The sequence below is a fragment of the Myotis yumanensis genome, unplaced genomic scaffold, assembly GCF_028538775.1.
Source record: "Myotis yumanensis isolate MYYU_CA2020_CCGP unplaced genomic scaffold, mMyoYum1.0.hap1 SCAF_3, whole genome shotgun sequence".
Taxonomy (NCBI): Eukaryota; Metazoa; Chordata; class Mammalia; order Chiroptera; family Vespertilionidae; genus Myotis; species Myotis yumanensis.
The window spans coordinates 22,675,790-22,701,729 of record NW_027223754.1 but is presented as its reverse complement, the minus strand read 5'-3'; the positions used below and the strand labels follow the sequence as shown (position 1 = coordinate 22,701,729).

General features: G+C 54.4%; 1 protein-coding gene across 2 annotated transcripts in view; it reads right to left on the bottom strand.

Annotated features, from left to right (window-relative positions):
- The window catches only part of ADGRA2 (adhesion G protein-coupled receptor A2), a 34,919-nt gene that overhangs the window by 6,440 nt on the left and 2,539 nt on the right, over positions 1 to 25,940 (bottom strand). Inside the window, exons 2-13 of one of the 2 annotated variants that reach the window (XM_070408387.1) lie at positions 15,880 to 15,951; positions 5,816 to 5,887; positions 5,450 to 5,521; positions 5,204 to 5,275; positions 4,766 to 4,929; positions 3,902 to 4,115; positions 3,218 to 3,382; positions 2,425 to 2,623; positions 1,816 to 1,965; positions 1,526 to 1,687; positions 600 to 824; positions 198 to 414 (exon numbers count right to left, since the gene is read on the bottom strand). In XM_070408387.1, coding sequence (XP_070264488.1) covers positions 198 to 414; positions 600 to 824; positions 1,526 to 1,687; positions 1,816 to 1,965; positions 2,425 to 2,623; positions 3,218 to 3,382; positions 3,902 to 4,115; positions 4,766 to 4,929; positions 5,204 to 5,275; positions 5,450 to 5,521; positions 5,816 to 5,887; positions 15,880 to 15,951 — 1,784 coding nt within the window. The remainder of the gene's footprint in view (positions 1 to 197; positions 415 to 599; positions 825 to 1,525; positions 1,688 to 1,815; positions 1,966 to 2,424; positions 2,624 to 3,217; positions 3,383 to 3,901; positions 4,116 to 4,765; positions 4,930 to 5,203; positions 5,276 to 5,449; positions 5,522 to 5,815; positions 5,888 to 15,879; positions 15,952 to 25,940) is intronic. The other variant, XM_070408388.1, reaches the window with a different exon arrangement.

Here is a 25,940-nt window from a genome sequence, read left to right as displayed (position 1 = left end):
ACCCACCAACCCCTTTGTTTACGGGATGTCTGTGTCCCCCTTCCTCCTTGGAAATGGAGAGGGGCCACCATTCTCTGCCACCTCTACCAGGATGTTAGGGGCGCTGGTAGGTGAGGAAGAGCAGGATGAAGGGGCACAGGACAGACACTTCGGAGGGATCCCATTGGGCACCTGGTACCCAGAGTTCATCCCCTTACTTGTTCCCGCGAAGATGACAGGGGTAGCCACGCCACGCCTCCTGCCGGGCCCCACAGCTCCAGGACGGGAGGTGTTGCCGTGGCTGCGGAAGAGGCGGCCATTTCGGAAGACGAGCAGTTGCAGGGTGCAGTCTGGGGAGACTGGGGGCGCCAGGGAGGCCGGAAGGGACGAGAAGAGACTGGGCGGCAGCTGGATGGAGGCCAGGGCAACGCTGTTCTGGGGGGGACACAGGAATTCCTCAGAGACACCAGATATCCTGGGACTCTGATGTCTTCCTACCCCTCCTTCTGCCTCCCCTACCCCCTTTTCTGGGTCCTGTCTCCTCTCAGATCATCTACCCTCACCAGGCACCCGCATCTGGGCACCTCCCCTGTCAGCGTCCTCCCTGCCCCAGCGCCCACCTTGATGTGGAAGGATGACAGCGAAACATTGGGCCTCCCGGTGGTACAGCGGAAGCGGAGCTGCTGATCAGCCAGGGGCTCCAGCTCGGGAGAGGGGTTCTGGCCAAGGCCTGCGGGCCGGGCGCCGGGCACACCGGCCTCCCTCCTCTGGAAGGCCGTGCAGGTCAGGCCCACATAGCTGTGCGGCTTGATGAGGTAGGCCTCCAATGCCACGTTCCTCGAGTTCTAGGGACAGGGAACTTGTCACCTGACCCTCTGAGATACGGTTTGGCCTCTTTTGCCTGAGACTGTGCAGTCCCTGTCGGCTCAGGCCCTGTCCCTCTGCCTTTACTCCTCACTGTCTTCCCCAGGCCTGGCCAGTCTTATGTCGCCATGGATCCTCCCCAGTCCCTGGCATGGTGCCTTCTTCCTCCTAAGGCCCTTCCTCCCACGCATTCATACCCCACCTTGTATCTTGCTCCCCTCTTAACTCGGGCTTGTTCTGCCTCCCTAACTAAGCTGCAGAGCAGCCTGTTTGACCTCCTGCATCTCCCAAGGGACCGGCACAATATCTTGCAAGTGGTAGGTGTTCTGCCGTGGTTGCTAACTGGCTCACGACCCACCATCAGAAATGTCACCCTCGCCTCAGGGGACAGAAGGCTCCATTACTCTACACTCCATCACAGTGCTATCCCCCCGGCAACTTGGTTCCCCACCATAATGCCGAGCGTAACTTCCCCGGTGTCACCAGCCTCCCTCTCTTTCACTGCCCCTGACTACTCAGGATCTGAGGCCACACGACTGGGAATCTAGTCAAGTTTGGTGCTCATGGCAGGTGCACAGTTGGAGGGCTTACTGCCTGAGAGAAGCCTTTCCCTTCGGGATGACTCTAAGTTCCCGCCCAGTGTCAGGCCCCCAGGAGCCCCCTCCTGGCTGACCCACATTACCACAGAGATGTGCTGGGCGTGGGGGCTCAAGACGGCCCCCCCAATGCGCTCCAGGGCACCCACGATGCCGCTGCAGGCCTTGTCCTCTCGCTGGGCCAGCCACAGCAGGTGCTCATCTACCAGCATCAGGTTGCTGGCCATGTCCACCATGACCTCCACCAGCTGTTGGGGGTGGGGAGGAGTCACTGAGACATGGGTGGGGTTTGGTACCCAGTGGCTGGGTATGAGAGGCTTGAGCAAATGGGGAGCAGGAAGTTTCTAGGGGCCCCAGTGGCCTGGTTGAATCTCACCTCTTTGATCTGGTCCACATAACCCAAAAATTTCTGGATCATCTGAGCCACATAGACTACATCCATCATGTCTGAGAAGCTGGCAGCCTCGGCCGTGTACACTCGCAGCTGGTGGGCCAGGGTCAGCGCGTTGGAGGCATTGATGGGCATCTAGGAGTGTTAGGGAAAGATAGTGGATAGTCCAGTCTTTCTCCTTCTCCAGAATTGCCCCTGGGGGCCCCTCCTCTGTGCTAATGCTTTGGGGAGAGGGTCTAGCCCCCCGGCTGGGTCTAACCAAGACAGCAGGCAGAGTAAGGAGTGAGCTCATCACGACTCAAGGCAGCCCACTTCTAGGCCACTGGCTGAAGCACAGTGGCTGACTCATGCTGTCCTTGCTGTCCCCCTTAAGGCTGCCCTTGCTGTGTTGGGGGATGAAGATGCTGGGGTGGCTTGCACTTCCTGAGTGTGGCCTTGGGGGTCTGAATCCCCTGGAAGAAGGAGAGCTGGAGGAGAGCAAGAGCCCCTCACGATGCATACCCAGGGAGCAGAGGAGCATTGTGAGGCTTTTCCCCTCCCAGTCCCTGGAACCAGAGCTGATGGGGTGCCCACCGCCCCCTGTCCTGGCCTCACCAGCACGAAGGTGTAGAGCACCCGGGTAATGTCGTTGGTGTACAGACAGTGGGAGTAGTCCCCTGGCTCCCAGCGGCCAGCTCGGTCACACAGGCGGGAGGCCTGGGTACCCGGAGTGCCCCCGCTCAGGGGCACCGAGGTGAAGGGGTACTGCAGGCAGGACTGGTAGGCTGTGATGCCAGCCAGAGTTCGAGGCCACCTGGGGGCAGAGGCAGGAATTGCCAATGACCCAGGCCCCTCAAGGCAAGGGCCCCACCCCTCCCCTTAGAACTGTGATGCCAGACCCTTTGAGGAAAGGATCCAGAAGAGTGGTTTGGGGCTGGCCTTCAAGGGATTCCCAAGCTCCACTTTCTAGCTGTATTTGTACTGCTAGTGCTGTCATTGGTGCTATGGAGGCTGGACTCAAGTCCCAAGTTCAAGTCACTTATCCTTTCTGGGCCTCAGTATTCTCAGCTGTACAATGGGGAGAATCATACCTCCTTCCTAACTGAGAGACCCATTGGGATATTAAATGTGATATTCAAGTGGGCGAGCTTTGTAAACTATTAATGTAAAGAAGCAAATAAAATCCTTTCTGTTCTGCACCACACATTTCAGATGGTTATAATCAAAAGATGAGGTCTCTGAATACAACAGCAGGACTTGGAGCTGAGTGACTAAAGGGAATGTTTTCTCCAACTTAGAGTGGATAGGAGACCCTGGTCACTTGTGGTCTCAGATGCAGGAGTTGGGGGTGGGGTGGGGGGCTGGGTTGGAAGCTGTTGGGTCTCTGGGGCAGCTGAGCACACCGAACCTGAAGTCCCCTCGGTTGTTGGCGACACGCTCGGCTGGGCAGTAGGAGGCAGAGATCTCCAGCACCACAATCTCCACCTTCTTGCTGGCGTTGCCCTGGACCGTGGATACGGAGCACTCCCATTCGCCTGAGGCGCCCACACCGATGTGAGACAGGGTCAGTTCACTGCAAGCAGGCGGGCAGGGCTGGCTCGGTGAGGTACTCAGGGGCCACGCCACCCCCCTGAGCGCCCCTGGCCTGGCCACCCACAGGCGCCCTGCCCCAGGGTGTGTAGGATGAGCTTCAGGTTGTTTGTTCTTCAATTGAGTGAGGGACACAAGGACATACTCCTTTCATTCTGATTGGCCTGTGATAATGCTTTTCTGAGTTTCACTTTCCCCGTCTTTATCATGGAGGGAATAGCTGTCTTACAAGTCGATTGGAGAGCGTGAGTCTGATAACACAGGTGAGAGCCATTATAGCATACTCTGTAAAAGCTCTAAAGAAATGTCAGATATAATCATTTTCTCTATTAGGCATTAATTTCTATCCCTTATCTGGACAGTTGACGTAGCCCTGGCCTTCCATGAACACGCGCAGGCGCACTCTGACACAGGCGGCATACTCCCAGGAGCGTGTGTGGGCACAGCTCTCTGGGGGGCGGGACATGGGTGCTGTGGCTGGGAAGGGGCAGCGGGGCCTTACCTGGTGATGATGGTGCAGTCGTGGATGAGGCTCTCGGCCAGGAGGATGCCCGCCTGCTCATCGCTGTCCACGGGGGCCCGGTTGTGGTACCAGCGGATGCGGGTGTCGTTGCCCAGGTAGCTGGCGGAGCACTGGAAGGGCAGGCGGTCCCCCTGGAACACCACTTGGCGTCGGGATGGGATGAGGTAGTGTGTGTGTAGCTCCAGGGCCCCCTCTGTGGGAGGAGAGGGCAGGGGCCTGAGTGCACAGTGTGGGAGAGTCCAGGAGGGGCCGGGCCGGGCCTCCTCTGTCTGGGGCCTGGGGACGTGGGGGAGGGAAGGGGGGGAGGAGGATGCCTCCAGGGACAGGAGCACAGGTGAGGGGCAGGAGGGTTTAGAACAGCAGTTCTCAACCTGTAGGTCACGACCCCTTTGGCGGTCGAACGACCCTTTCACAGGGGTCGCCTAAGACCATCCTGCATATCAGATATTTACATTACGATTCATAACAGTAGCAACATTACAGTTATGAAGTAGCAACAAAAATAATTTTATAGTTGGGCCACAACATGAGGAACTGTATTTAAAGGGCCAGAAGGTTGAGAACCACTGGTTTAGAACAAACTAGTAAAAGTTCTCGTTTCCACAGCACACGGCATCCCAGATGAAAACATAAAGCAGCAGGCCCAAGGGAAGTTTAGAAAAGCTGATGGAAGGTGACCCCCAGTGGGATCTGAGGGAAAGGATGCCCGGGGAGAACCTGCTCACCACCCAGGAACACTTCATGCTGAGGGAGCCTGGAGGCGGCCAGGCCCTTCAGGAGGGAGCCTGGGCCCGAGGGGTGGGCAGGGTCGCGGGCAGGTGTGCAGGGTGAGGATCTGCTCACCGCAGCGCAGCTGGGCCTCCTGGAGGCCACCCAGGGCCTGGGCGTGCAGGGCACTGGGGTAGGCACAGAGCGTGCGCTCGGACAGCTGCAGGGAGTGATTCCGGGCCCAGGATGGCAGCCAGCGCAGGCGGCAGTCACAAGTCAGGAACTCGGTGCCGAAGTCCCTGCAGAGTGGGTAGAGGGCACGGAGTGGAGCAGAGGAGTGTGGGCTCCCGGAGTGGGGATGGAGCCCCAGGGAGGGACTGAGCTGGAGATGGCAACTGTGGGTATGTGTGCACCGGCCCAGCAATCATGGGAAGGCAACTACGGTGGAGTCTCAGCCACTGTCTGTCCTGCCTACTCACAGGCTGGCCACTGTGGTCAGGTGCCCAGGTGCCTCCCTCCAGGGCAGAGGAACAAAGCGGGGTCTGAGTCCTTGGCCTGGGAAAAGATACTCACACAAGCTTGAGGGCTGGCAGCTCATCAAAGACCCCAGGTTGCAGACTGGAGAAGATGTTTCCAGATATGTTTCTGCAGGGGACAGGGAACAGTGAGCCGATCTTAGGGTCTCCTGGCGCCAGAGGGAGGAGCGGGGAGTGAAGAGCAGGCAGGGACCTGTAAGGGTTTGGAGCTGCCTTCCTCCTCCCTAACCGTCCTTTGGGGTGAGCCTTCCCTCGCCCCTCGCCCCCCTCGCCCCTCACTCACAATCGGAGAAGCCTGGGGAGGCCTTGGAAAGTCTCCGAGGTGAGACAGCCAATCCGGTTGTTGGAGAGATCTCTAGAAAGACACACACACAACCTCAGCAGGCCACGTGGTTGCACACTGAGCCACTTGGGAGGGACACACAAGTGTGGCTTGTGTGGGAAGCAGAGTGAAAAAGGAGATGAGGTTGGGGGTTCAAATTTTTGCCCCCAGCCAGGATGCTGTGTGGGGAGGGGGGCCCGCTATGGGTGGGTGAGAAGAAGGGATGGTGGGTGAGTAGGTGGGGTGGTTGCTCATGGGATCCATGGGACCTTCTCTGCAGGGATAACGGGAGGGCTGGGAGGTTTGGGGGCAGGACATGCCACTTACAAGCGCTTCAGCTCCCCCAGGCCCAGGAAGGCACCGGGCTGCACGGTGCTGATGACATTATTCCTCAGGTCCCTGCGGGAGGAAAGTGGGGAGGCCCTCATACCTCTCGGGCCCTGCCCAACCCCCGCTCCCCTCCCTTTGCTGCCCTGGGGCCCGGTAGCCTCACTGTCACAGGAAGTGCTGGGACTCAGTTTCCTCCTAAATCCCGTCACTCCTTAGCACTGGCTGGGCAGCTGGATGAAGGCCCCTGCCCCTCAAACCCATCTCTGCAGCCTCCTGCCTAGCATAAGGGGTACTTGGTCAGGAAGACAAGCGAGGATGCAGATGCCAGGAGAAGGGATGCCAGGGCCTCAGATGAGGAAGCAGGAAGCGGAGCATGTGAACAAGAAGTGAGAGCACTGGGCTCAGGGTTGGGGGGCCTTGGTTCCACCTCTGCGCTGCCCTGAGTGTCTCATGGGGGGGTTGTGAGAATCATTTCAAAATGGGTGTTGAAGTCTTTTGTAAAGTGCTCTGCAAAGATGGAATCTCCCCCTGCCTGGCTGTCGGAGGTGTTTCATGGCTATCCTGCGAGTCTCTCCAGCTGACAAGTGAGGAAACAGGTCAGGCAGCGGGTTGATGACTGCATGGATGCTGACCTGGTCGAAGGGCCCTGGACTCCAAGGCAAGGCCATAAATCACCCAAGCGCCTGGCCCCTCAGGGCAGAGGTTTGCTCAGTCCTGTGCCCGCCTCCCCCCAGGGTCTCCTAGGAGGCACAAGGCTGAGAGAAGGTGGCAAGGGAAGTACCACTCCGGGCTGAGCTCCAGCAGGGCACAGCCAGGATGGAAGGTAGTGGAGCCCCTGCCACTCTCCAGCCCAGAATGAGGGACAGACTCTCCTGCCAAAGCCTCAGGGACAGCTCTGGATTGCGGGCAGGAGAGGGTTAACGGAGCCAGCTCCCTGCTGGGAGGAGAGGAAATGGGTGTCCAGGATGGGGAGGTGCCCTCCCACCAGGGGGCCTGTTTTCCCACTGACAGTCCCAGTTGGGGACACACACACACACACACACACACACACACACACACAGTGAGAGAGAGAGAGAGAGAGAGAGAGAGAGAGCAATGAAACACCATGGCCCAGGGTCCTCATACCCCAGCTTCCTCTCATACCAAGGACTCAGCCAGCCTCCACAGTCCCGAGTCCCTTGGGAAAGAAGGGAAGCCACCAGAAGGGGTCAGCTTCCCAAGGGAAAGGCCTCCATACGCAGGCGTGCTGGGAGGTGCCTCAGGCCGGGCACACGCAGGGGAAGCACGCAAGCCCTGGAACACCCTGCGGAGTGAAGGCTGGAGAGGACCCAGGGTTGTCCTTCCTGCCTGTCAGCCCCCTTTTGCTGCCCAGACCCTTGCCCTCACGCCGCCCCCCTCCGATGCTATTCCAGCGTGTGCCCCCTGGCCCCTGTTGGGGTCTGGCCATTCTCAGGGCTCTGCATCCCACCCCCGTGCGGGGGACGGCAGAGGGAAACACATTCCTCATTGTGTCACTTCCCTTCATGGGCTGCCAAGGGGCTGAGGCTGCAGCCCCCCGCCCCTTCCCTCTAGCTCGCTTGTGTTTATTCTCATTTCCTCCGGCCCTCCTCTCCTCGGGAACCCCCACCCGCCTGCCCCACTGATGCTCTGCAGATGGGAGCAAGGCAGCCGGCCGCTCGCCCCAGCGCTTTCCTGCCCTGAACTTCCTGCAGCCCAGCCAGGCCGGGGCTACTGACAGGGGAGCTTCCACCAAGTGTTGGCACTCCTTCCCCCTCGCCTCCCACCCGCAGAGTGGCTTCCTGGGCGACCAAGGCAGCCCCTCCAGTGCCCTTGGGAGGTGGCCTGCTTGCCCAGACCAGTAGTCCTGGGTCCTCTCCTGAGGGGCATGGACCTGGCCTGAGCTCTGACAGCCCCACGGGATATGGTCCCTGGTCCCTGGTCCCTGGTCCCTAAGCAGCTCCGGGGCGGTGCCCTCCCCAGCAGCAGGAAGGGACACTCGGTCAGAACTTGGGTAGTTTCTTCAGACCTATGAGGCCCTCATAGGTCGGTGGTTCTGCACCGTAATCGCTAAGCACATCCTTTTGAAAATTTGAGGATGGACTCCCGCCCCAGAAAAATGCATACACCCAACATTGTGCATATGATTTCAGGGGCTACGAGGAACCCCTGCTCTGGGTTGTCTAATCTGATCCCTTCATTTCTTAGATGAGGTCATGAGGATGCACAGATGTTTCTGTGATGTGGCATCTCTCTGCCCTCTGCTTCCACAGAGCTGTGGTCTTGGAACCTGGAGGAGGTGCAGGGTACGGATGGAGCCTCCCCTCCCCCAAACCACTTGCCCAACCCAGACCAGGCTCCCCTGACTCAGCACACTCCTCTCCCTGTATTGATGTCAATATGGAGTAGAAGGACATCCCCACCCATGGCTAAAGTGTGTGTGTGTGTGTGTGTGTGTGTGTGTGTGTTTCTGGGAGCAAATCATATCCTCTACCCTTCTGGGGAAAATAGAAACTCAGGAAGCTGAGTGCGTTAGAGTGCATGTGTGAGCACAAGCAACAAAATAGCAGATGGATAAGTTGGATTTAATAAAAAATTAAAACTTTTGCTCTTTAAAGGACACCATTAAGAAAGTAAAAGGTGCCCTAGCTGGTTTGGCTCAGCAGATAGAGCGTCAACCTGTGGACTGAAGGGTTCCGGGTTATATTCTGAAGGGCACATGCCCCGGTTGCGGGCTCGATCCCCAGTAGGGGGCATGCAGGAGGTAGCCGATCAATGATGCGCTCTCATTATTGATGTTTCTAGCTCTCTCTCCCTCTCCCTTCCCCTCTGAAATCAATAAAAATATATTTTTTTAAAAAAGAAAGTGAAAGACGACCCATGGAATGAGAGAAAATATTTCCATAAATCATATGCTTGATAAGGGACTTCTATCCAGAATTTATAAAGAACTCTTACGGCTCAGTTATAAAAAGACAACCCAGATGAAAAAAATGGGCAAAGGATTTGAATAGACATTTCTTCAAAGATGATATACAAATGACCAATTAATGCATGAAAAGGTGCTCAACACTGTTAGTCATTAAGGAGATGCAAATCAAAACCACAATGAGATGCCACTTCACAGCCAATAAAAAAGACAGACAAGCCTGGGCAGGGTGTCTCAGTGATTGAGTGTCAAACTATGAACCAGGAGGTCATGGTTCAATTCCCTGTCAGGGCACATGCCTGGGTTGTGGGCTCGATGCCCAGTAGGGGGCATGCAGGCGGCAGCTGATCAATGATTCTCATCACTGATGTTTCTTTCTCTCCTTCTTCCTTCCTCTCCAAAAGAAAATAAAAATATATTTAAAAAAGGACAACTGCAAGTGATGATGAAAATGTGGAAAGATTGGAGCCCTTGTACATTATTGCTAGGAGTGTAAATGGGGCAGCCACTTTGGAAAAACAGTATGACAGTTAGAGTAACCATGCGACCCAGCAATTCCACTCCTAGGTGGATATTCCGGAGAAGCGAACACACATCCGCACACAAAACCTGGACAGGAATGTTCATAGTAGCATTATTCACAATAAGCCCAGAAGTGGAAAAAACCTCAATTGTCCATCAACTGATAAATGAATAAACAAAAATGTGCTATAGGCACACAAGATATATTATTCGATCATAAAAAGGAATGAAGTGCTGATACATGTTATCATATGAATGAGCCTTGAAAACATTATGCTAAGTGCAAGTTACAAAAAAACAGTTACAAAAAAACACATAATCCCATGTATATGAAATGTCCAGAATAGGCAAATCTACAGAGACAGAAAGTAGATTAGTGGTTGCTTAGGGCTGGGAAATAGGGAGTGACTGCTAATGATTCAAGGTTTGGGGATGATGAAAATGTTCTAAAATTAGATTATGATGATGATTGCACAACTGGGTAAATATACTAAAAACCATTGGATTGAATGCTTTAACTGGACAAACTTTATGGTATGTAAATTATATCTCACTAAAACTGTCAAGAGAGATTGAGCGTGAGTTTGTGTAACAGTGTGCGTGTGTATGTTTGTGTGTGTGTGTGTGTGTGTGTGTGTGTGTGTGTTTGTGTACGTGTGCGTGCGCGCGCACCACGTTTGGACAGGGTGGGGCGGCACAAAGTTGGCTCCCTCCTGCCCCTGCAGACCTCCCTGCTTGTGGGTTTGAAAACCAAATTATTGGTTCAAGGCTGCAGAGCAGCTCTCTCCGAGCCCTCCAGGACTTCCAGGGTTCACTAGAAAGCGGGGCCTGGCTGAGAAGGGGCTTAAAACACCCCCGTAGATATAGGGGCTGTTTGAGGGGCTGTTTGGGGGGCAGGGGCGGGAGAGGGAGAGGTTCGGTGGCCAGGAGGAAAGCCAAGATGGTCCTAGCCTCCTTCCCACCCCCAAGCCCCAGGCCCCTCTCATCTCTGATATCATCCAACAGGTATTTATTGAGCACATACCCTGTGCCAGACATGGAGCTACAACAGCAAGCGGGAGGGCTGTCCCTGAACCCATCAGCCTCCCTTCTGGGCCTTCGGCTGCGCCAGAGCCTAGGGCAGCTCCCCGCCGCATTCCTCCCCAAGTCAGGGGGGTGGGAAGGGGAGGAGGGACCGCGCCCCCTGGCCCCGCCTACAGATTAATGGAAACCACCTGGCGGGTGAGCGGCGCTCCACCCCCGGACCCCACTTGCCACCATTCCCATGACCATCTGCTTCTAATGAGAAGCCCATCCCCCTGCATACCAGCCCCCCGGGCTTATTAATCTCATTAGGCAATGACAAATCATCCTGGGGCTGCGCGGCTCCCCGCCCCGGGCCCTCCCTCCGAGCGCACAGCCTCTGGGGGCGGTGTCCACGCAGCCACTCGCTCGCACGCCAGCCTCCTCTCGCGGCCTCCTCCGGGGCTGTGTGCCCTGTGGCCCACTTGGTCCAGGGCTCTCACTGTGATTGGGGCGCCCTCGGAGCCCCGGGAAGCCGCGCAGTGGCTTGCTCCCCATTGACTGCGCATGGTGGGGGATCTGGGCCGAGAGGCGAGGCACCAGAGGGATGGGCCAGCCCTAGTACGTTCAGCACCTCCATTTCATCTACATGACTGCCTGCTGCAGGCCGGGAGCTCTGGACAATCCCACGCAACGAGGGGGCGTATAACATCTTGTAACTTGGAACTCTTCCGAGGAGAAGGGAACTGCCATCTACTGCCTGGAAGTCCCTGTTGTCCCAGGCTCTCTCTCTAGAGCAGCGGTTCTCAACCTGTGGGTCGCGACCCCTTTGGGGGTCGAACGACCCTGTCACAGGGGTCGCCTAAGACCATCGGAAAACCCATATATAATTACATATTGCTTTTGTGATTAACCACTATGCTTTAATTATGTTCAATTTGTAACAATGAAATTGGGGGTCACCACCACATGAGGAACTGTATTTAAAGGGTCGTGGCATTAGGAAGGTTGAGAACCACTGCCCTAGAGGAACGCATCCCATGACAACCTGTCAGGGAAACATGCATTGCCCCATTTTCCAGGCGAGGAACCCGAGGCACCCAAAAGGTAAATGGCAAAGGCATGATTCAATCCCAGAGTAAAGCTCTGGGCCCTTTCCTAGCCTGCCCATCCCCATCCCAGAAATCCTTCCTCTGGGCAACAAACAGGCTGGCCCACGCTGAGGGGTTGTGGAATCCAGAGAGGGGGGCCTCGCCCATGTCTGGGCCCTTCTATACACTCCTTGGGCTGACCAGGAATTGCCTCTGCTGGTCCCTCTTCCAGGGTTTCTTGTCTATCCTGCCTGGCTGATAAAGGTGTGTCCCCTGCATCCTCATCCTCACCTTCGTCCCCAACTTCTCTGAGGCATGGGTACTCCCATGGGATCAACTCCGGCACATTCCCTCTCCTCACCCTTTCTGTCCCCTCCCCAGCCTCAGGGTCCTGCATTGCGAAACAGGGAGCAGGCTGGCCTATTCCCCCCACACGCTTACATTGGACCCATTCTCAGAGGCAGAGGAGCCCTCGGCACAGGGAGGCACTGCCAGCATTTTCTGGAGCAGCCCAGGCCTACTACTTCAGTTATTAGTTGAGGCCCCAACCCTCCCACAGGACTTGCTGCTCTGGACTGTGGGATGTTAAGCTGCCATGGGCTCGGCTGCCCAAGCCTGGACGTCTCAGCCTGACAGGACAGAGAGATCAGTGTTTCCTGGCACCAACTGCACGCCAGGCCACGGCGTCTCGTTTGTGATGAATAGGCCCACAGTCTACGGGTCATCTGGTCCACTGGTTCCCAACCCCAGATGAGCATGAGAATCGCCTGCATACCTTGTAAGAAATTCCCAGGCCCCGTCCAACCTGATGAATTAGTGTCTCCAGGAGCGGAGGCCCAGGCCCTCTCCCATCTCTGAGATAGTGGGATAGTGTTTGTGGTGATTAGTTTTATGTGTCCACTAGGCCAGGCTATAGCACCCAGTAACTTAATCAAAACACTAATCTGAAGGTGTTTGTGTAGGCATTTTGTAGATGTTAACCACATCGGCTGGCTTTAAATAAAGGAGATTACCTTTGATAATGTGGTGGGCCTCATCCAATCAGTTGAAGGCCTTAATAGCAAAAGCTGAAAAGAAATTCTGTCTCAAGACTATAGCATCAACTCCTGCCTGACTTACCAGCCTGTGGGTTTGCCCTACAGATTTTGGATTTGCCAGCCCTCATATCATGTGAGCCATTTCCTTAAAATAAATTTCTTTATAAAGAAATAAGACAAAACAATTTATTTATCCTATATAATAAAAGCCTAATATGCTAAGTGTCCAGTCGTCCAGTCTGCCATTCAACCAATCAAAGTGTAATATGCTAATGATATGCTAAGGCTGCTCAACTGCTCACTATGACATTCAGTGACCACCAGGGGGCAGACACTCCAACTGGTAGGTTAGCTTGCTGCTGGGGTCCAACTGATCAGGACTGAGCGAGACAGGCCGGACATGCCTTGGAGCCCTCCTCGGTCCCTCCCTGGCTGGCCAACCTCCTGCATCTCTCCCTGGCCCCGATCGTGCACTGGTGGGGTCACTCGGCCTGGCCTGCACTCTCTCGCAATCCAGGCTGAGGGCCCCCCAAGTGCACAAATTTCATGCACCAGGCCTCTAGTATGTTATATAAAGATACATACACCCCCCCCCCCCACCACCACCACCACCACACACACATGCATCTCCAACTGATTCTGCTTCTCTGGAGAATCCCAACTGATATAGTCGTGATCAACCAGGATGGAGACCCTGGGTCCTCCAGCCCCTGCACTGCCTCTCCATCCTTCGGCCCAGAGGTCTCCCCTCCTTTGGAATAATGGGCCACATCACTTTGCTCTTTGATCTTTTCCTTCACATGCAGCACTTGTGGATATTACACACACACACACACACACACACACACACGATCATAGAATTTTAAATCCATAATGCACTTTACAAATCACCCTATCCCCACCGCCCCCCTTTTCACAGATGAGGAAACTGATGCCCCAAACCTGGGGCCTACACCTGCATCTCTCTGACTTCATCTCTGACCAATTCCCAGTCACAATGCCCTTCTGTTCCTCAGACTCGCCAGGCATACTCTGGCCGCGAGGGCCTTGCCATCTGCTGCTCTTGCTAGCCTTCTGATTTTTCCCATTCCCCCATCCCTTGAGTCTCAGGCCCAGTCACCTTGTCAGCGAGGCCTTTCTTGACCTCACGACATAAAACGCCCGCTCCCCCAATTGCTTTCTATCCTCTTTACCCTGATTCGTTTTGCTTTGTAGCACTTATTGTCTCCTGACATCCTATACATTTATTTGCTATTTTCTGGGTCCCATCAAGAGAGGGTAAGTTCCATGAGGGCAGGCACTTGGTCTATTGTGTTCACTCCCAATGCCTAGGACAGAGCCTTGCACATACATAAGGGAGATTTGTGATATATAAATGAATAATAAAGTAAGTAAAGGGGCTCAATAAAGTTCTCTAGAATGAATGACTAGAATGATTCCTAACAGAGCAGGGGCTCAAACTGGGCCCTGAGGGCTCTTCCTCCTGCCCAGCACCCCTTCCACCTCAGATGACTCAGGATTTAGTCCTTGTTCCTGGACTATTCTCCCACTTTCCCGGATTGCCTCCCATGCTTTGCATGCACCTGCTGTGTGGTGACCAGAGTCACAGTGCCGAGGAGGGACATCTGACGCAGTATGTTGACATGGGTGGGAAGAAAAAGGCCATCTTTTCATCTTCGTCAGAACTCTATCCTCATGAGATTGAAGGATGAGGAGGGGGCAGACCCAGTGGGTCTCTGACTGATCAACCGAAAGGGTAAAGATGGGAGGATGTCAGCGAGACCACAAGAGGCTCAGAGCGGCGCTTGCTTGTGCTAAGCGAAGGGAGAACGTCTCTGGGCGGTGACTGGCCCTTGTGGAGCAAAGCAAAGGGCTGGAGAGGCAGCTGCGGTTTGTCTTCCTCCCAAAGATCCTGGAAGGAGAGTCTGGTTTCCTGCCAGTCAGCCCTCTAAGACTGCGCCTGGGCTGAACGGAGGAATCGGACTCCCAAATGCTAACTGCTCAGGGAAGATAAAACCTGCCCTGTTTGTTGGTGCCCAAGGAGACATTAAATAACAGCTCGGTGGCAGCTCTTTCTCTTTGCCTGGACCACCCTGTTTGTGAGCTGCAGAGCAGAGGATCAGATGGTCACAGAGCTGTGTCGACGCTAAGGTCAACATCCCAAGACCCCCTCCCACGCCTAGAATGGCCCAGATCAGACAGAACATGCTCTGCCTCCCCACCCCCACCAACCAAACCACTAATCAAGCTTTCCTCACCGCGTGGGGAGGGGGGGTTGGAGGAGAGGCTTTCCCTTCCCCTGTGAGGTGGGTGTAATAGAGACAACCTCATAAGGTTGTTGTCCTGGTTAAAGATCTAAACTTGTCATGTAGTTACTGCATCTCTATTCCCCTTGAACTTTCCAGCCTTCACTGATCCTTCTTTTGGACTTGACGTACATAAACCCCATCCTACTTAATTCTAATACATATGGCATTGTCTGTGGTCTCCCCTAGACTGTCATCTCTTTGGGTCTTTGCCGCCTTATTCTTTTGTATCCTCCATTGCACTGATCCAAGCCTTTTAGGCAAAATGGTACTAGAGGGGGCAGGGGCCCTGTTGGAGGACTTGGGAATGCCCAGAAGGGTGGCAGCAGAGATGGGAGAGAGGGGTTTGAGGAGGGGCAGATGGAAGGGGGGGCTCAGTCTTCAAGTAGGATGGGAGGTCAGGTCTTTTGTGGAGGAGACAGGACCCAGAGCTGTCGTGCAAGCTGTGGATCCCGGAGTATGCCAACTCAACAGAAAACTGACAGGGGGGTTGGTTCAATCCCCTCATCTGGCAGGTTAAGTGACTTGTCCATGACCGGGTCAATTTCCCAACTCTGGGAAGAAGTTTCTTGTGGGCTAGCAAGGCCCTCCTGAGTCCAACCCCAGCCCGCCTGGGTCTGTAGGGCGGATGGACAGATGGAGGCTGCAGCTCTAAACTAGGGAGGAGGGATGTGGGTACATGGAGATTTCGATGTGACTGCTGTCCCCACCCTCAGCCCAGGACTCTGGCCCCTCAGGGCTTTGTTTGTTGATTTGTTTTTAGGGAAGGAGGAAAGAGGTCCCAGTCACCCTAAATCCTGCCTCAGCCCTTCCTTTATGCTGGGCTTCCAGCTGGGAGGAGGCAGAGGCTTCTGGCCAACTAAGAGGCTCAGCCCTCATAGCTAATTGTTCATTAAAGAGCGTTAATGAGCTTCCCTTAGCTCCTCCCTGCTTAGACCAGCGAAGTTTCTCTAGTTCTCTCTGCTGTCACTGGTGAAGGAGCTGGTCTTTCTCTCAGACCAACCCCTCTCTGCCTTCCACCTGGGAGTCAAGTCCTGGGCAGGGTCCTAGTGGGTCTGACTCTTGGCCAGCAGGTCCTGGGTTGTGGGGTCCCTTAGCAACCAGCGTTCCTCATCCTTCCTGAACTTGTCCATGACCATAATGCCCCACCTCCGCCCCACCTCGTCCCAGCACTTACAACTTCTCCAGCAGGGACAGTCCCAAGAAGGATCCATTCCGGAGCCCAGTGATCTTGTTGTTGCTCAAGAGCCTGAAGGCAGAGAGAGAACACAGATAGGAGAATGTGCTGTTACAGCTGGAAAGTGTGGATGGAGTGGGGAGCCAGTTTCACAATTATAGCCACATTGCATTCTGTATAAATGGCACCACCTAAAGTTGTGCAAGGCAGCAGACCACCACCAGCTCCAGGAGACCATAGGGAGGAGCCAGCAAATGGTTCAGGCAGACTAGTCAACAGTGAGCCCCAAATCAGGCATTTCACCTGCCCTGGGTCCCCCTATGGCAGTGGTTCTCAACATTGGCTGCACATTAGAATCACCTGGGAATCTTTTTAAAACCCCGATTTCTGGGCCTCCTCCTCCAGAAATTCTGTTTCTTTGTTACTAGCGTTGTGGCCCCACCCCATAACAAAGAAACAGAATTTCCGGAGGATGAGGCCCAGAAATCGGGATTTTAAAAAGATTCCCAGGTGATTCTAATGTGCAGCCAAGGTTGAGAACCACTGCCCTACGGCCTGGGTCTGACTTAGGACTCTGTATGCGCGTGGGTAGGTGAATAGATGTGAAGTTGCAATGCTCCTTTATATCTTGGAACCTCCGGGTTCAGCTCCTAGCGCCCCCTTCCACCCCTCCACAGCTCTGTCTAGCCCAAGCCCTAAGCCCAATAACCCGAGGACGAGGTGAGGAATGACCTGGATTGGGTCAGGGCTCTGGCAGGTGGAACAGGAAGCCCAGTAGGAGTGGAGGCAGATGGAGGAGCTGCCCTTCTTGGGGTCTCCAGCACTTTCTCTGTGAGCTGAGGATCTCACCTGAAGGGGACGCTACCAGCCCAGAAAAGGCCCCAACTTGGAGGGCCCGCGTGCCCTTGCCTCCCTAAACCTGTCTGAAGCCTTAACAGGAAATGGATAGAGCCCTGGGCTTCCCCGGGGCCTCAGCCTTTCTGCCCGCCCCAGCTGTTTATTTATTCATTTGTATTGAGGGGAGGAGGAAAGAGGCCCCAGCCAACTGTGTGAACCCACTCGGCCCACCCACTCAGCCTTTCTCTGCCAGGAACCCCACTGGGAGGAGGGAGTTCCAGACCAGCCAAAGGGCTCATCTCTTGAGTTAATTGCTTATTAAACGCTTTAATGAGCCTCTCAACCCCAACTCTTGCCTGCCTTGGGCTGAGGCAAAGGTTTCCCTTCTTTGCTCCCTCTGGACCTGGGAAGGCCAGAGGTAGAGGCCTTGGGACTTCTCTTGAGTGGGCAGCCTCAGAGCTGGACAGTAAGGGAGCGGGCAGTGGCTGATCCAAGCATGAGAGGGGCTGTCAAAGAGTTCTGCCCCAAAGCTCACTGGGAGTGGGTGGGTGACTATATCAACAGGGCAGTGAGAGGACCCCAGACATCTGACATCCCACTTACTCCAAGAGGCTCTGGAGAACAGACAATGGCCAGCATGGAGGCAAGAGTGGAAGGGTTCTGGGTCAGCGGGAAGGGGTGGAGCCCTCATCTCCTTCCTCCCGCCATCCCTCTCCAAATAGACCCTTCCTGTCCTTCTAGTCCCCACCTAACACCTAGGAGTCCCTCCAACAATGGCATTTCTCAGTAGGGCCTGAAGGGTGACTGTGGGGAGGATTTTGGCGGGGGCAGGGGTGGGGTGGGGTGGGGGAGCAGGGGTCAGGTGGGGGGAGAGGGGTTTGTGTGATGCTGGGTTTCCAAGGTGCTTCACACACACACACACACACACACACACACACACACACACACATAAACATAACGTTATCTTGATATTTCCAAAAGTACATCACAGTAGTCACAATATGAGCAATTAGAACTTTTATGAACCCTTTTCTTCTCATTTTATGGATTAGGACAGATAGTTTTATTTCACATTACAGGTGGTGCTGGTAAAACATAAATAGTCTTGTCAGTTCTTAGTGCCTCTAATGGTCTCATTGAGGCCCTAATGGGGCCAGGGTGAGTGACTGGTTCTTGATGGTGTGACTTTTAAATTAAAGCCTGCCTTGAACCTGGTTGGGTAGCTCAGTTGATTAGAGTGTTATCCTGATACGCCAAGGTATTTGATTCAGTCTCTGGTCAGGGCATATACAAGAATATCAACCAATGAATGAATGAAAGTAAAAGCCTGCCTCTTCTCCAGCTCATTCCCTTCATACATCCCAAGTGTGAGCGTCAGAGGTTGCATCAAAAGTTAGAGAAGGCAAGAAGGCCCCACAGTATCCGTAGGAAAGTCAGGGAATGTTAGGAAGAAGGTGGGAAAAGGGCATCCCTTTTAGCCTCCCCGCAATCCCAGGGGTCTCTCCCAGGGACTGCCCCTTCCCTGGGTTCCTGGGAAAGGAAGAGAAAGGGGATGCTGATGGGGGTGAGGGGCAAAGAGGAGAGGTGGGAAGTATGAAAAGACAGGGGGACAGAGCTGCCAGATGATCACAGTGCCATCTACGAATCCGGAGGCCTGAGAACATGATTTCTTAAACTTGGGTTGAGTATGGACCTGTCAAAGGGAGGGAAAAGTATCTGATTTCCTGAGAAAATGTCCGAGGATTCCAATTTGAGAAACATTGACCTTAGACATGAAAATCTTATTCTATGAAAATGCCTTCTAATTGAAATTCATCTGCAAAAGAATTTTTAAAAGATCACTGAATTGAAAACAGAATACTGTATTTAAAAATTCTCTAAATCCCTGAGATTAAAACCTGGGGTCCTAATTTGAGAACTGGTCTAGAGACACATCTAGGGATGGTGTTGCGGGGGGGGCGGGATATCCCACATTCTCCAGACTTCTTGGCTTTTAACATTGAAATCCAAATTCTTTAACCCAGAGCTCACCAATAGAGGTACAATGCAAGCTGCATATGTAATTTTAAATGTTTTTCTAGCCACATTTTTTAAATGTTTAAAAATTAAATAAAAATATTAAATTTTAATATTCACTTAACCCATATGTTATTATTTCAACATGTAATTAATATATAAAATTACTGAGATATTTTCCTTTTTTTTTTGTAATAAGTCTTCAGAATCTGATGTGTATGCTCCTCCTCCAGCACACCTCAATTAAGACCAGCCACATCACAAGTGCTCAGGGGCCACGTGCGACTAGTGGCTTTAACCCTCATCTAGTCTCCCTGTGGCAGCACCTCCCCAGGAGGAAGTCTGGATTGCATGAGAAACTGAGGCAACTGGGGTGGCGTGTGCATGTCTGGGTGGCATGGGAGCAGAGCAAAGGGTCAGGGACCAGCCCCTGAGGCAGATGAGGACCAGCCTCTTGCCCAGATCAGCTCAGCTCTTGCATCCCAACCCTCTCCACCTTGAATCAAGAGCCCCTGCAGGCCAGGGCCCTGCATGCTCTCTGAGGCAGCCTCTATTGTGCTGGGGAGGGGAGGGTAGGATAGGGTAGGGATCAGCTGCAGCTTCCAGTGTGGCTAGCCGGGTGCAAAGTCCAACCTCTTGAAATGAGGTGTTTTTTCCTATTGCAGAGAACATGTTCCTGACCCCCCATCCTCTAAGCCACCCACAGAAGCAGGCCACCAGCAAAAAACACTTCATCCTTCTCCAATGGGCCCCTCCTGCCGCATGCCCAGCCCTTGGACAGACTTCAGGCAGACGTCTGCATGATTCAATACCCAGATACCCAGAACTGGACCTTCTGGCCTTAACAACCTAGACAGGGCTGAGAAATTTTACTTTAGACCCAGATTCTCCGGAGAATGGCTTCAATTATGCTTGTCGGTTTGTTTCTCCGGAGGTGCCCATGGGCGTCTGGTGAGGGAGGAGAGAGCAGTGATTTGGGTTTGGCGTTGTTATGGGCAGGTAGGAAACTGGCAGTTACAGGCTGCTAGTGGGCTAGATGAACACACACACACACACACATAGCCTCGCCCAATGGGGAGAGAACTGTTCCTACCACACTAGGCTGTCTCATGGGAGAAAGACAGGCAGGGTGGCCCCAACAATTGGGCAGGGGAGGGGGAGCCTCAGTCCCACGGTTTTTTCCAGTGTTGCAGACACAGTGCCAGACTTGGCCCCATTTAACAACCCCCTTCCCCCAACTACCAGACAGACGTTTCCTGGGCCTGCACCAGCCGCTGGCCCTGCAACAGCCCTGGGAGCCAGCCAGGTGGATTTCCCTCCCAACCACTAGCCCCACCTCACAGGCCTAGGGCGCACCCAGCATCTTCAGCTTCTTTCTTCCTACCTTTCCTCCCCCCCATCTACCAACCAACATCACATTTTCACAGAAAGGCAGCCAGTCCCTGGAGTCCCCTGTTCTCTACCCCAGAGTCTGAAATCTGGCCAAGAAGAGGGGGCATGCTGAGTCCATTTCAGAACTGTCTCCCAGCTAGGGTCCTATTTTAGGGAACAGAAGCAAGCAGAGTTACCACTAATGAGGCTAGAGGCCAGGAGAGCGAGTGGCTGGCGTCTACAGGGAGGCCCTGTGGCCTCTGGGAAGCCACAGGAACTCACCAGATCGCAGCCTGACATCAAAGATGACCCTGTAGGGGTCATGTGGGCACTATTCTGTAGGGCGTGGGGCCAGCAGTTGCCTGAACCAAATGGTTCTCCCATGTGCAGGAAGAGTCATACATGTAAGACACCCCAGCCCAACACAGAGATGCAAGGACGGCAGGTCTGGACACTGGATCTATGCTCTCTAGAGTCTGAACCTGGAATTGAGGCCATCACCAAGGCCTTCTGGGCTGTGAAGACCCCGTCTCCACCTGCCGCTGGCACCTCAGCAGTGTCTCAGGGAGACCACCGGCAAGGGGAGGAAGGTGGTCTGCTTGCTGACACCAAAATGGCCCGAGGCCCATAATCTACCCTGACCATCAAAGTGATGCTAGATTCCCAGCCTCTCCTGCAGGTACAGTGCCCAGAGCCTTCGAGCAATTCCAGGGCTCACAAAGGTGTCTAAAACCCAAAAAATCATCACTGCCTCTCAAATATAAATGCTACAAAATTGAAATGAATAAATGTGTAATTAACTAAATAACTACCAAATATCATACTCTGTCAATTAGCCATAATTGTTATGTGTCATGAAGGATGGGGGAGCACATTGATGTGGGGGATAGGACAGGAGGTTCTCCAGAAGTGAGACTGCCTCTGGTCCACAGGCTCTGCTTTGACGCACACCCTCAGGCTAAAGGCGGCCTTTCATGTCCACTCAGCCTGACTGCAGGGGACATAAATGTTGGAGAGGACATCAACACTCCTCTCCTATCCGTGATCCTGTCCCTTGGCTGGAAGTCTGTCCAGTCAGCCCTGAACCCCTACTGGTTAGCAGGAGAGTCAGGTAGGGCCTTCCTTCCCCAGGGTTTACAGGGTCATGTCCTGAGACAGCCTCTGGCTTCAGCTTTGAAGCTGGGCTGTCCAGGCAGGGCCTGAGGTCAAGGTCAAGAGAGAAAACAGTCTGGGAATGGCTTCTATGAATGGGGCTTTCTTTCTCCTTTTTTCTAACCTATCCTCTCTACAAGGCAGCCTGTCTTGGTGAGCAGGTGTTGGTGGTAGGTGGCCAGTGTGCTTTGATAGGGATTTTGGGGACCCCAGCACCTAGCTGTGGTCATTCACACCTAGGCATTCATTCATGTGTTCTTCAAACTTACACTAACACCAGTTGTGTGCTCAGCCTTGTGCAGCACACTAGAACTCCAGTGAATGAGAGCATAAATGAGACAGGGTGTCTACACTCTTCCATGCATGGAAGGTGAAGGGAGATGTGTCAGACAGGAGATGTGTCTGGAATGTTTGTGTGTGTCTGATTTGAGGAAGCTAGGAAGTTACTCCAATCCATCTTTAACACTTCCTCCAGCATTGCCCCAAATCTCACCACTGGGGAGCCAAGATTTTGAGTGAAGAAAGTGAGTTTCTTTTTAAATATAAGTAAACTTGAAAGGATCAATCTGCTATCAGTCGTTTATACATAAGTATAAATTATCTCTCGTCTTTCCACCCCAGAAGTTTTCCTTGGGAGCCCTGAGGCCCTGATCCTGTCTTCCTTTGAGAGTCTGTATCCAGTCTCCACAAGACTCCAAGGCCCTGAGGACAGAGAGCAGGTCGCTCACCTCCTGGCCTGGGGCTGGGCACAGCGCAGGCACTGGCTGAGTGAATGGATGGGTGTCTGGAGGGACAGGGGTCCAGGGAAGGTGGGGTGGTCAATAGACAGTTCATGCTGAACCCTGGTTTTCCCAAGTCAGGAGGCAATTTCCTCCTACCTGTCCCCCCACCCCCCATCCCAAGTCAGTCTTGCCAGAGCTCACTTTGGAGCTAACCCGGCTCCAAGTACAGCTCTTCTGGGCCACCACAGGGGGCGAATAGTCCAGAAGCTGAGGGGGAGAGGGAGAGCAAACACTGGGAGGAATGCTTTAGAGAACCTGGCCCCACTCTTTCTGGGTGAGCCTGTTTTCAAATACTCTGAGTGATGACAGTGGTTCCCTCAGTACACTTTTACTTGTTAGGCTATCATTGGGGGTGGGTGCCCCCTTTCCCTGGCTCCCAAATCCTTAGCATATCTCCCCTGCTGTCCCCAGGGATGACATCTCATTGGTCAGTGTGGGAAAAAGCTGACTGGGCCAGGAGCCCTGGAGTCTGGCTAGGAGCCTTGTGACTTTGGGCAGGCTAGCCCCTCTCTTGGGGCTTTCTTCTCTGTAAAAGATGGGTCTATACTGAAGACTCACAGCCCTTATAGTATTTGATGGCCTTTCCCATCCTGGACATGGAGACTCTGGGAGCCTGAAGTCTAGGGTTTCTGCCTCGATACACAGTTTCCAGCAGGCAAAGGGCCCTGGGGGGAGGGGGCGCTCAGCCTTCCCTTCCCAGCTGGGAGATGTCTGGCCCCTCAAGTTCAGGCTGGAACTCCCTCCTCAGGCTGCTCCCTCTCCCCCATTCCTGGCTCCTCTGTGACAGATTGGTTCCCCTGCCCCTCACCTGGCCCCATCCATCTTGCACACCCTTTGCTCCCCCATCTGCCTCTCCCCACTCCCAGGGCCAGGAAAGATGGGCTCTGGGAGGCTGCCCAGGTTAGCTAACTCCAGTTTCTCTGCTGCCCAACCCCTGTCACCCAGTCCTAAAAACAAAGGAATGTTCTGGAGTTTGGGAAGGATGCGGCCCCCCCCCCCCCGCCCCCCCCCGCCCCCTGCCCCAGGAGGGAGGAAGGGGAGGAGGCAGCCTTGTCCTGTCAGTGTCTGAGCTCTAAATAGAACAGAGCGGCTGGGCTGGGGGAATGAAAATAAACAGCCCCTCTAAGCAGCCCCTTCCTAGCAGATACCGGATTTTCCTTCTGGCTCCTCAGCCCAGGGCCATTTCCCTCCTCTCTCCTCCCCTGCTCTCAGTCAGATCCCAAGGAGGCACAGGGCAGTCTCTACCTCAGGATGGTGAGGGCATGAAGGGTCCAGGTCCAAGCTGTGTGGCATTGGGGAACTCCCCTCCCCTCTCTGGGCTTTGGTGAGGAAAGCCCATTGAATGGAAGGCCAGGGAGCGACTCAGAGGTGGCTGGAACATTTTCTCCTTCAGGAAAGGGTTCTGATCCCAATGACTCCCATGTGGCATAAACTTAGAAACACTCTCTCCCATTAAAAACATGACCCCAAATTTAAGGGTCAATTTCTGGTTAGGTTCAAATTACACTGGTTTGCCTTTGTCTTTGGGGAAATTCTCAGACTCACCCCTAAGGCTAGGGATTGCTGCCCCCACCCCACCACTGAGGGATGACCCATGGTAGCCAGCAGAAAGGGATTCCTAGGGGATCAGGAATGGCTGGGTTCGTGCCCCGGTTCTAAATAATTCAGGCCAAATAATCCATTCTGGGTCCTGGATCCACTGGCGGCTGAATTATATGTGTTGTCTTTGGAGCTCAGCTCATGGCCTCCCCAGTCTCTTTGGTGCCATGAGGACTCAATCAGTGAACCCCAGAGGGCTCTGTTCTCTGCCCAGTGCTCACCCTGAGATGGGACCATGGGCCCTGACATCCTGCACGGGTGGTGGAGCCCTAAGGGCAGGGGATCCCAAGACTTTCAGCTCCTCTAGCAGGTAGGTGGGGAAGGACTTAGACTCCTCTGGGCCCCTCATTTCAGGTGGGCTGGGTCCCAAACCTCACATGGGGTGTTGCAGCTGAGACCTTGCCCCACTGGAGGGTAAGGGAGTGTGTTGGAGTGTCCTGGCCTCCTCCCACTTCTGCTTTTCCCTCTTTTCTTTCCTTCTTTCTCTTCACTCTCTCCCCCTCCCCCCTCCTCCCCTCACAAAAGCTCTCTGTACACAGCCACTTCCTCTGGCTGCTGTCTCTGAGCCCAGACCTTATGAGAACCATATGGGGGAAAGAGGCTGGAGGAGAAGGGGGTGGGGAAGCTGGCCTGGGCCCGCCCCTCCAGCCAGCATCATTCCATTCCCCTCAGGCTATGTTGCATGGCAGTTGGCACACTTTGTCCCAAACTCCCCTAACTGGATCCTGGTGGCTGGGGTGAGGGGCACGGAGGGGAGGCCTCAGTCCAGAGCTGGAGGTCCAGAGGAGACTGGTGCTCAAGAACCACTTCCCTGAGGCTGGAGCAAGGGCTGTGAAGGGGCCGCCCCTCCCCCCATGGTGCTTCTGAAGAACACCAAACTCAGAGCAAAGGGACCCAGCCATGGCGAGGCACATCTGTGTGACAAATGCCCCCTCCCCTATATGGAGGGCACCCCCCACCCCTCCATTCCCCTAAACTGGGATGCTGAATGGATGAGGGTTTGTTGGCTCTGGGAGAATTTGAGTGACCTGTCCCATGTCTGGCTCCTTCCCCACCCAGCCTTGGAATGCTCCCAGGTCAAAAGGGCCTGGGTCCTGCTAGGAAGGAACAGGGTTTTTTAAAGCAGCTTTTGGGTCCACTGGGTCTCAAGTCTAGCCAGGTGAACAGTGAGTCCCTGGCCGAGAAGACTGCTAGGAGAACCTGACCAGTCCTGAGGCTGCTGTGAGCCAGCGGGGGACTAGTAGCGGGGGGCTGGACTTGCTGATCTCCAAGGCCCCTTTCAGTGCAAACGGTCTAGGAATTTATGACACTGGCTGGTATCCTCTGTGGTGCTGCTCCAATATCCTGGGATGTCCTCCTAGGAGGTTTCCTTCAGCAGTTATCTATTATCAGTCCTTCCCTGGAATTCCTTAGAATGCCCCCTCCCCCTCACTCTAACTGCCAGAGCTGAGAACCAGAGAACAGGCCCGTCAGCTGCTGCCCAGGGGTGGGTGGGAGGCTCACAGTGGTCTGCATCTCCCCCCCACACCCACGTCCTCCCTGAAATAAGCCACCCCTTTGGGACCTTCCCCCATAAAGGACAGGAGCATAAGTGCCCACAGCTGTCCTGCGGACTGGGCCTCGAGACTGGGGGTGGGATGGGGTGGGACAGATGGATCAGGAAGGAAGCCAAGAGTTCTGCTTTCCTGGAAAACTTCGAATGAAAATCCATTAGAGGGGGGAGGGGAAGTGGAGGGTGGGGAGGGGGCATGCAGTCTACAAAAACAGAAGGCAGAAGTTGAGATGATAGGGTGGAGGTGGAAGGGCTTTGGGTGAGGTAAATAGCCTTTGAACTGCCGGCAGGCCTTCTCTGAGTGAGGTCTTTGCAGACAGACACCTTCTCTAGCACTTTCTTGGCCTGAACAGTCCCAGCACCCAGTGCCTGCTGGGCTTCCCAAGGCGGAGTCCCACTTCCCCTGAGGACCTTTCAGCAGGGTGGTGTGTGGAGGGTCTGGGATCTGGTGGCCACTCTGGAGGAAAGCAGGGGAGGAGGAGGGAGGATAAAGAAACGGGCAAAAACTATTGGCTCCAGTCCTGTTGTTTGCACCAGGTGACAGGCAAAAAGGTGAAAGGGGAAACTTGTGTGGAAAATGAGAAAGAGCAGGGAGGAGGAGTTTGGGAGGGTGAGGAGGAGGTTCTCAGGCTCTTAGCCTCTTGCCTTGCTGCCAGGCTGAGGCGGCAGCCCCTTTCCAGGCCTCTCTTCCTTCTTCCCTCAAGATGCACGCTGGGGTAGGGATGGCTGTGCTGGCGGGACTGAGCCCAGGG